Below are 11,508 nucleotides of genomic sequence, written 5' to 3' on the forward strand. Positions count from 1 at the left end.
TCTGTCCTGGGCAAGATCAAGTCAAAGACTGGAGACCAACGGTCCAGGACGGGCGTGGCAACTTTGGCTGACTTGATCTGATTGGGCAGGAATACAGTCTACTACCCAATGGTGGAGTCTCCATCTCAGTGCTGGAGAATTTGGGGATTCTGAGACCTTTCCTCCCAATTCCTACCCATTCATTACATTCCATGAAGTCTGATTCAGATCCCACAAGTAGATATTTGCAAGTATAAATATATACAGATAATCCTTGATTTACCACCATAAGACAGTCTGCCATCACAATCATAAATCATGATTACTCTAAAATGAAAGTGGTCATGTGACTGACCCAATTTTATGGCTTTTTGCAGCAGTTGTTGTGCTGGGTTTAGGCAAAAATATCATCACATGTCCATGGGACACAGCAAATGTCCATTAATGTGGCCCGGTTGCTAAGTGCCCAAAGTTTGGTCATGTGAGACCATCACAGGTAAAGGAAGAAAATATTTTAATACACCGAAGAGCCATTTTACTGGGCTAGATTGACACATTGCCTGACTTAATATGAGAGGAAGCTTCCTTATTCAAATGAACTCATAAGATCTCACAAATGGAAAACAAATGCAGATTTGCCATGCCGGCATGCCTAATACTTGATGCTTCAGATAGACTGGCAGCAAGTCAAAAGAATAATGGCAAGGAACCCTAGACAAAGCTTTCAAAAGCAGACTGCTATTTTCATGGAGCAAAAATTAAAAAATGGATTGACTTCTACACTGATTCACTCGTAAGCAAGATGGTAGATCAGAACAGACATGAGTATCTCACAGTCCTTCCATGCCAGTTTTCATACCAATGCAAACCATTATTGTGCTGCTATGTAAAGTTGCCATGTTGTGCAGAACCACAAAAAGGATTATTTCTATGCATTATTTGAATTCTTACATAGAATAAACTACCAGACAAAAATGGTTCCCGACAATAGTTCTCACATTCCTGATGTAATAAATATGCAGTGTAATCTAGCCGTGAGTGTAGTAACACCAGGATCAGTTCATGTTCTTTGGTGCTACAGCCCAACACTTTAACTCTTCACTTAGGTATTAAAAGCCAAGCTCATCATGATAGCATTTGAGTGTCTCCAGGGTTTTGTCTGCACTACAAAGTTTATTATTAATCCAATGACTACCCTTTCAGCCATTATTAAATATGATTTGGCAACTAGTTACTGCATCAGCAGTGTTCAATGCCCAATTTAGAAACTATAATTGCCCTATAACAGGCCTGTCCATGGTGCAGGGTTCATATCTGGTTTCCATAAGCAGGGGAGCCTCATATTCTATCTAGAAAAATATTGATTTGTAAAACAAGGGACCATATTTTCACTTATTTTCCCCCAATAACTTAAATGTAATGGAGAGACATTTTAATATGTAACTCAGCCTTGACCTATTTTCTCTTCTCTTCCTCTCAAACCATGAAACATATTGTAGTGAAGCCTCAATTTAGCAGATCTCAATGCAACAGATGAAATTCCTATGGCATTTACATCATGGGCAAAATAATGTGATTTGTCATTTGTAAATTAAAATAAATGACATAAACAGGTGCAAATGAAATAAATATTATCATTTGCACAATGATGTCATCACAGTGTATATGCTCTCTAATTTAATGGACAATCTGGAGTAAAGGGGTAAGTTTTACTAGTATTCTGAAGTAGGTTATTATTATGTTTTGGGTAGAAAACAAACTGCACTGAAACATAATTAATTTAGACACATGGCACCCAAGTTATAAATTCTCAGTGATCCATGAAGGTTATTGAACAGGCCTTGGTCAAGTCCCTGATCTAATCTGCACATCATAGTAAGCCATATTTTGTTTAACCAAGGTTTACTTAATAAAAAACAACTGGCTGGGTTGAAAGCCAAGCAAGCCATATTCCATATCAGGTTTAGAGAATATGTGAACTCAGAGTCACACTGGCAAAGAATAAACTCCCAGAAATATATATGTTTATACAGTATACTTGGATAATCTCTGGAAAAAGGCAAAGGCAGCCTCATCAGATGTGGAACACTCAAGTTAAACCTGAGTTTAACTCAACTTCAAATTAGCCATTTAGTTTCTGAGGCAAAACATGGTAGTGCCAAGTGCAAACTATCCATATCCAGAAGACCCTTCTGTAATACAGGGAATAGAAGGCCAAATATGGGGGGGGGGGAATCAAAACAGGTCTTAGGTAAAACTGGAGGCCAATAGAAAATCTGCACTAGTGGGTCATCCATGAAATAACTCTGAAACTTACCTGCACCTATCAACATATGATACAGGACTGGTCATCTAACATAACAGAAACTGGACAGCCATTTGTCCAAAATGGTATAGGGTTACCTGCCTGAGCAGGGGATTGGACTTGATGACCTCCAAGGTCCCTTCCAACTTTATTATTATTATTATAATTACACTCTGTTGGTACTTTAGAGCCCCATTTGCTGTTCCAAGAAGAGAACTAGGAAAGCATATAAAAAACTAAGCTGGTGGGCTCTAATTGGTTTCCAGAATCGTGACTTGTATGAACCAAGCAAAAATGATCCAAGAAGTGATAGAACCAAAAGTATCAATGAAGCAACCCAGCATAGGCTCCCAGTCTCAGAGAGGCAGCGTTTGATAGTAACCTAAAGTATTTGTGAAGCACAATTTTGGCTAGCTGCCTCATGAGTAAGCCTCTGCAGTTAACAGCCCCAGCCATCAAGACTCTCCCATAACAGTGAGTTCATAAAGCAGAGAGCAAAGAAGGATGTGTCAACCCCACACTATGTTCTTGGCTTTTTAAAGATTCACGCTGATATGATCTCAAGTGTAAGACTGTGGAGCCTGGAGCTGTATATTATGATGTAGAAGAGGCTGGAGCCAGAAATCTGCCTTTCACTGTCAGGTATCTAAAGGGGCAGTTACCAGCAGGGAGCCTGCCTACCTTTCTTAGTTTCTTATCTCCTAGCAGCAGAAAAGTTTCTTTTGACCTCCTTATAGGTTCTTGGGGGGGGGGGAGGAATGAAGCAGCAGTGTGGAACAGATATGGTCTTAGATCTATCTTCAAGCAACCAATGAAGCCTCTTGAAAATTTCTATCTGACAAAGCACAAATGGTAGTCAAGTATTTATAAACTATGTAACCTTCCACAAATGGGGCAGAAAAAAGAAGGGTCTGATAGATTGATAGAGATCCTTTTCACTTTATGCCCAGTGCACTCACACAAGAATTCCATTGCATAAAATAACTGAGATCGGAATCAGATTTCCCAATAACCAGTTAGCACCAGATACTTTCTTCCCTATTAGTTCTTTCAGCCCATAAAAGGAAATCTGACATAAATCTGACAGGACTACTCAAACTGACAGGTTTTCATTTTAGTGGGACTATCCTAGAGTAGGGGCTACAAATGCAATTCTCTGTTATATAGTTAACTTTTTAAATAAAGTACACATTCTAAGACCTGCACACGTGTTAGTCATTGCTGGCTCTAACTCTTCAGATACTGCCTTCTTTCCAAACACCCCAGCAAGGTGAGAGCCTTTATCAGACACATTCTTAATAGCCAAGGAGAGAGGGAGAGAGAGAAAAAAAACTACAAAGCCAAAGAACAGCTAGTGTAGAGTGAAGTGTTTGTGGCATCACTGACATTCTTTTCCGCTTCTCAACAAAAATGTGTGGCACTGTACAGAAGAGGGCAATGGTAGCTACTCTTCCTTAAAATACACGACAAGACTGAGTACTGCGGAGTAGCTTGTCAGCCACAACTCTTTTAGTATTCATCACAGACAACAGCATGTACAAGTTCACGAAGATTTCTGAGTATATCTTGCCTTGGGAAGAGAGTGGCAATTATATCTGTATTACACTATATACTGCATCTCTATGATAGATGAACTGTTGCAGTATCATTATCTTCCTAGCAAGACAGCCAATTAACACAAAGCCTGGCTATACACAGCATAAAGAAATTTTGTGTAAAAAAAATTATTAATCAAATAGAACTCTCCGCCAATATTGCCAGAAGGTTTCAACAAGAAATCTAGCACTACTGAGAAGAGGGTCACATTTAGTTTGACAAAAACAAGATTGAAGTTTATACAAATGTGCCAAATCAAGTTTTACAGTAGGCATAGGAATTAAACTGAACTATTTTTACAAAGCAGTAACAAAAAAGATTATCAAACTGCCATTTGGCTGCATTCTTTGCTATTAAATTTACATATGTTTACACTTTGAAATGTTCGGTTTTAATCAATATAGCTTTATTTTCACAAACACAGTATTTATAGAAGTACCCACGCAGTAGCAACTAAAACGTTTTGGGATTATTCTCATGGGATGTGCAAATTTTTCCATTCAAAGCAATTACAATACATAGGCAAAAGTGAAGTCAGCTACAATTAGAGTTGTCAGATCATGTTTAACTACATCTTAATCTAATCCATACAATTCCACATCTGGGTCTCATTTCCTGAATTCCTGTAGGTATTTTAGCCACTTTTAAGAACTCTTTCAAGTACAGAAAGTTCAAACAAGCCTACCTTAATCTAAAGATCTTTTTTAAAAAACAGAGCAAATAAATAATTTGCCTTATCTTTTAATCTTTTTCCAAGGCAAAGACCAGCAGCCCCTACCCTCATGAGGACAAGAAAACAGTTGAACACAGTTGAACGGCATTTTAAATTCATGAGCCAGGTTTCCAACAGTTAAAACTCCCAATTGACAAAAAAAGTTAGGACAGTACAAACATCATTCCACTCCACAGCTTGGGCATACACAAGCGTGTGCACACACACAATCCAAAATCAGGGTGTCTTACTATCACTTTTAATCTCAGGACACGAGAAGAATACACACCCCAGTTTAGCCACCAGTCTCTAATGCAAGCACACACAAACAGAGCCCTCACCTTTACTTCCTCTTCAGCTGTGCCAAACATCTATGTATGCACAACTTCCAGCTCTTTCTATGCTGAACTATCCTCACACCAACAGGGGCATTGGCTGAACAGACTACTCAGCAGGGGAGAAAGGAAAGGGAGGGAGGGAGAAAGAGCAGTTCTCCAGCCAAATTCATTTACAGTACATGTCAGGCATTTATAGAGACTGGACAGTTTCCTGCCCCAGATCAACCAATCTATGCCACAAAAACACTGATCGAACAAGGAACGCTCCTACTGGTCTTTTGTGTTCTTCCTATTTGTTCATATTTACACACACGTGTACACACCCCTGAGCAATATTATTAAGTAGTAGGTCTGCAATCACATCAAGGAACACCCCACCCACATACATAAGGCAATCTTTATCTTGTCCACTTGATCCCCTCCACAAACTTCTTTAAATATGACTTCTAAACATAAAACTTACATTAAAAATAGAGAGAAGCATGTGTCAAAATACTTGATATAGAAATTGTTCCGGCAGAGACCTCTCCCAGGCAGAGGCCTTGTCCCTGCCAATAATGAGAACCATGAGATAAGGAAGTAAGATAAACAATGACAACCCCCCCCCCACCAGCCATGAGGAAAAAAAGCAACAAAGAGGGATCTCCCTTCCCTCCCTCCATCTAATAAATACTGTTTCACTAAGACAGCTGATCCAGAAAAAGGGGGGTGGGTGTTCCTACAAGGTCCTAGGGGGCTTGCAGTTCTATAGCTCTCTCCCCCCCCCTTTCCATTAAAGAAATAACATCCTTGAAGTTTCTGGAAGCTTTCATTAGGGGCAGTTATTAATTAGAACTTTGTATCCAAATTATTTCCAAATTATTATTTCCAAATTATTCCCACAAAATCAAGATGATCCTTCGGAACACAAAAAAAGTATAACACATCACTCCAGGATCACTGATATCAACATTACACCTCATGTAGGACTTCTCTAGCCCCCAAATCTGCAAACACACAGGCGCATGAAGCAACAACTGGAAAATGTGTGAAAGGAAGAGGAGGGAGGTTAGTGAAACATGTTGACTGAGAAGATGGCACAGAACCTTCTCCTCCAAGCTGCAACCCAGCCTCTTAAAATGCAGAAAGGACAATTTGTACAGCTAAACAGGTGAACATAAGCACACAATTCCAGAGAAGAGACCTACATGCATATATCTCAATTTAAGGGGAAAATGACATAAGTGAAAAAAGAAACAGGTCCTGCTATTGAACAGCCTCCCTCCATTCTCAAAACCACTTCCAATGATTCAATTAAAACTTTGAAATGAGGAGTTTTCCTAAATAAGAGAATACCCCTTCTTTCCACAAAAGTGCAGATGATACAGAAGACAAACAGGGTTGGGGAAGATCAGTTCTAGCCTTAAGATTTCTTGACTGGAACTCAGGGAGCCATCCCATTTTTTAGGGAAAAGCATATGCGGGTGCAGGAAAGAGGTCCTTTCAAAAGAGGAGATTCCCCCCCCCCACCTCCACACTTCCTTTAAAGGATGGCGAAGAAAACCAGCAAAAAGTTCTCCTTTTGCCTATTACCCAAACATCCAGCATCACATGTAAGCAGAACAGAAGACCATCTCTCAGATTAACCTGAAGCTGCAATCTTAAGCATGACATTTACTAAGAGCAAAAACAGAACAGTAAGATTTATTTCTTTACTCCTCTTCCAATCTACCAAAAGAATTGGGGGTTTTTCATGGGAGGAAAACAGCCATGTAAGACTTGCCTTGTCCTCCCCCATTACAAGATCTCAGTCTCCCGCTTCGTTCTCTCTCGCACACAACATCAAAGGCAAACAGTGGACCCCATAACATACAACAGGATTAGACAAGTCCTCCCCTGACCTTGCACATTCTCTCTTCCTTCCCACACTATGAAAGAAGAATCAACTAATTCGACCCCTCCCCCTTTTAACTCTTCTGGGGAAATTGGGAAAGGAAGAAGTGGGAGGAAATGCTTCCTCCCCAAATACTGGAGTGGGGGGGGGGGGGAATTTGAGAAAATTGATATTATTTCACAAAGAGACTGAAATGCCTTTTCTAATAAAAATAGGAGGGGGGGTGAATAGAGAACTGCAAGGGTTAGGACTTACCTAAATACACTCATTATCAATTAGTACTAGCCAAAGCTTGCCCCAAAGGAAAAAAAAACCCTAAACCTTAAAAATGCATTATATAGTAAGGTCTCTTCAAAAAGAAAGGCAATATTTCAAATCTTCTTCCTCAACAACCCCCACCCACCCAAAAAAAAAAAAGATTTGGCTGAGTGGAGAGAAATGCAATATCTTGCCATTCATTAAATAAGCCAGCAAAGAAGGGGAGAGTTCAAAAGTCATTTTGAAGGGACCCCCCCCATAAAATAATGCCAGAATCTTAAAGAAGCTAAATCCAGTATTAAGGCAGCTCACATTTTTCCCAGCTATTCACATTAGTTTACCATCAGGGGAGAAAAGGCATACTTGGAAAGGGGAGAGGGTGAAAAAAAAAACTGACCATAGTGCTTCAATGACAGAGGAGGGAGAAAAATTGGGGGTTCCCCTGTGGGCCTCATAAGGCAGCTTTTGATACTGGGGAGGCAGGAAAGCTTTTTTCCCCTTCCCTGGTCAGTGTATAAACTCCTTGCAAAGTTTCCCACGAGCTTCAATTTAATGTATTGTTGAATTTGGTGTGCGTGTGTTGGGGGGGGGGGGGTTAAGTACAGAAGCAAAAATGTTTTTGGAGGGGCCAGAGCAGAAAGAAACATATTACAAGATCTGCACATAAAAACACATCTACAGCGGTTTTTCTTTTAGCGCTTCTTCCCCCATCTCATAAAATTTAGTCCCTGTTAAGAAGAAAAGGGACTCATTCTAGTAGGGAGGGGGCTTGAAATGAGTGAAAGAAACAGGTCAGACTCCCTCTGTTACAGGTTATTTTAATATTCCTTCCTCTGCATAAAAAAGAGGGGTTTCTTGAGGATGACAGAGTCAGAGAAAAGAAGCAACCCCAGAACATCCCCCCCCCTTTAACACACAGCTTTGGAAGGGGAAATCAACCTAGAAAATAGAAAAAGCAGAGCTCCACATGCATCTGTTTTTAAAAAAAAATATTATGATGATTTTAGTTCCATATTCTTTCACTTTGTAAAACTGGAGGACTGTTACAGAAAAAGAAGAAATATAGGTATCCAACGGAGGGAGGAAAAAAAAGAATAATAAGACAGCCCCCTCCTTCTCAAGTTAAATTTCCTTAACTCTATCCCCCTTCCCAAACTATGGCACTGTTTAAAAGATACTAATTCTGGGGCTGTTAATAAATAAAAGTGTTGTTAAAGTAGGGTCTGTTTTAGATGGGGGAGTGCAAAAATAAGTAGAAATCGGGAAATGGGGGGGGAACAATCTCTCCAGTTATTAATATAACCCTTCACTCTTTTCCCTCCCTTTTAAAAAAGGGACTAGTCGGAAAGGGGGGGGGAGGTTTAAAGAAAAGTGCTGTGGAAGAATTAAATGTGTCTGGGTTTGGAGGAAGGGGCTGCACAAATAATCAAGACACAAGGAACAGAGGGCAAACCCGCTCCCCGTTATTGTTATTACTATTATTATTAACCCCCCGGTGACTCTCTGTCCTCCCTATTTATAAAAGTAAGGCTGCGGGGGGAGGCTTAAAGGAAACCCGGGTTCCCGGAGTGATGCTGTTTTGGGGAAGGGGCGCTTCGGCGCGGGAGGGGGGGAGGTGGCGAAGCGGCTCCTCCATCCCGGGACAAGCCACCTCGGCGGCGGCGGCGCCATCTTGTTGGGATCGATGAATTGAACAAAGAGGATCAATTTCTGATCGCGGCGGCGGCGCCGGGTTATCGATGGGAGGGAGAGCGGAAAGAGGCGAGGGGAGGCGGGCAGGGCTGGCGGCCGCCACCGCCGGGTCTCAGCCAGGCTCGGAGGGAGCGGGGGGACCCGCAGGAGGGGGGGCGCTGCTTCTGCCGAGACTTTTTTTCTTGGGGGGGGTGGGAGGTTTTCTTAAGGGGGAAGACAAGGGGGAGCCCCCCCCAGGGCACCTCCGGGGGGGAGAGAAGGGGAGGGCGAAGAAGAGGGAAAGGGGGTCCCATGGAGAGGGGGAGACCCACGCGCCAGCGGACCCCGAGCCTGACCTGCAGCTGCTGTAAATCAAAGCGCTTCCAATATTGAAACATCGATCCCACATTGGCCGCCATCTTGAGACATATTGAGACAGAAGTGAGCGGCGGATCGAGCGAGAGAGAGAGAGGGGCTGGAGAGTGCACGGGGAGGGAGGGAGGAGGAGGAGGAGGAGGAGGAAAGGGGGAAGAGAGAGAGAGAGAGAGGGAGGGAGCGGGCGGGCGGGCGGCGGGCGAGACGCTCAGAGAAGAGAGAGAGAGAGAGGCCGGCAGCAAAGCCAGGCAAGTCGAGGGCGCGCGGAAAACCCGGACCGGCGAAACAGGGAGCTCTCGGAATGGCGGGCTGGACTGCCAGCCCAGGGAGAGAACATTACTGTGGGTTCAGACATTTTATCTCTGCGAAACGGGCATTCTTCCTTTGTGTCCCCAACAAGAAGACACACTTTATGCTGTTCTCTTTTGGACTTGGAACCCAAGTTATTCTTTTTTTTCCTTTTTTTTTTCCTCTTGCGCTGCATGCACACTTGCTGTATGTAATGGATCTGTATTTTTTTAAAAAAAAAAAAAAAAGACGCGGACTAACGCAACCTCAGGGTCATGAACAGAGGCATAATATCTTGGAGGGAAAACGAAGTATTAGAATGAAAATGGATCTGAATTCATTTTAAAAAGTCACCTGAAATGTTTACAGCCCTACTTTTTGGATAACTTTGAACAGCGATGGTTTTCTTTGGCTTTTCTTATGGATATGGATCTGTGTACAGATTTAAGAGTCATTTATTTGTGCATTTTATAAAATACAGCGATACGTGGAATAGCTATGCTGTAAAACTATCTGTAAAACTATTTTTATTATTGGAACATCAATAATAAAAATAAAATGCAATTACTTTTAGGCAAAAAATAGTACTGTCCTTAGAAGAGCTAGTTTAAACTTTTAATCTATGGTGTAAAGAACATCCCACCTGAATACAACATGTATTTTGATAATAATGGAAGTACAATAAATCCTCATAAGGTGGCATGTACCTATGTAAAATATAGAAAAGTGTTCAAGGGTAGTCCAACAGTATTCATCCCCAGAGCCCCTCTTTTAGGGGGGAGGTTAGAAACATGAAATATAATTAAAATTCATCTGGGCTTCACTTTCCTAACTGTATTTAAAAGATTGCAATAGTAAATATATTTATCTTAAAACAGATTTACTCTTTCGCAAACATACATGTGTTACAAATGTGCAGAATATAGTTCATCAATCAAATGCAGGACCTCAGCAATGCCTTCTCCCCTCCCCCCCTCCAGAGTCTTGTGTGTAGCCACTGCGTCCTACTATCAAACAGAAAATGTTAAGGTGAAAGAAAAGAAATATTACATCAATGGGAAGTCATCCCATTAATTATTTTGAATTAATGGAATTTGATCGAAATTAAACTGAATCCTTCTCCTGGCCTTGCCTTCCTTTTAGTAGTTGTGCCTCTGCATACGGTATAACTCCAAAGTCAAGCAGACTCCTTGAACCTCCCCCCAGCCTTGACAATAATAAATGAAATTAGGCATTTCTTTGCTTCCTTCTAATGGTTGTGTGGATTTTTGCAGCCCAGAGCTATAGCCCTAAATGAGATGGGATGGGAGGATTCTTTTCTGTCTCCAATATGCGGAGGCACACTTATTCCTATTAATGTCTCACATGTCACACACTTAGAAGCTTTCTGCTGAAACTGGAACCCGAAATCAACTTCGTTTTGAATTGCAGTCTAGTTCTTTTTCAGCAACAGCAGCAAATGCGCATGAGATGATTTTGATAGAAATAACGCTGCTTGAATACGTGTGCACAGGCGTACAACTTAAGCTGAGGTCATATAACTAAGCTTTTGAGCTGCAAGTGCTAATGAGTTTGATGGGGCAGGTACACAAGTCTATGCATGTTTATTCAGACATGTCCCAGTAGTTCCATGAATCTTACTTTCTAGTAAGGCTGTGTAGGATGTCAGTCTGAGTTTCCTCCAGGCACTCTGGAAGAGTTTGCATATCTTTCTTGCCCGCCGCCCGCACTACTAGCAAACTGCAATTAATGGGAACATTAGTTGTTATGTAAATGGCAATTTCGGTACAGGCAGGGCATATTCTAAACCTTGAATGGATTGGAGCGAGAATTAAAACGCTTTCATTTTACAACAGTCTGGATAAAAAACTTGTCTCTTAAAGCTGTTATTTGCCTTTCAAGAGAATTTTCCAGTGACCCCAAGAAGACTTTACTTGAATTGGGAACAGCTAACCTCGGCCCAAAGTAGAATCTCAAACTCAAACTAACAAGCATTGCATGAGGACTAGTTCATTAGCCCAAAAGCTAGAACACAGAGGCTTTTTTCTATATTTGTGGAGTCCTATGTAGTCTCTGAGCTTGGTGGTTTGCTTGCAGATGTTTCACTATTTGA

General features: G+C 41.4%; 1 protein-coding gene across 1 annotated transcript in view; it reads right to left on the reverse strand.

Moving 5' to 3' along the window:
- The window catches only part of LOC107293122 (protein CASP), a gene marked incomplete at its 3' end in the record, with an annotated part of 250,943 nt that extends 241,759 nt beyond the window's left edge, over window positions 1-9,184 (reverse strand). Inside the window, exon 1 of the mRNA XM_015822256.1 lies at window positions 9,089-9,184. Coding sequence (XP_015677742.1) covers window positions 9,089-9,151 — 63 coding nt within the window. The remainder of the gene's footprint in view (window positions 1-9,088) is intronic.
- Between the last annotated feature and the right edge of the window lie 2,324 nt (window positions 9,185-11,508).

The sequence above is a fragment of the Protobothrops mucrosquamatus genome, unplaced genomic scaffold (assembly GCF_001527695.2).
Source record: "Protobothrops mucrosquamatus isolate PMUCROS unplaced genomic scaffold, P.Mucros_1.0 scaffold1509, whole genome shotgun sequence".
Lineage (NCBI taxonomy): Eukaryota > Metazoa > Chordata > Lepidosauria > Squamata > Viperidae > Protobothrops > Protobothrops mucrosquamatus.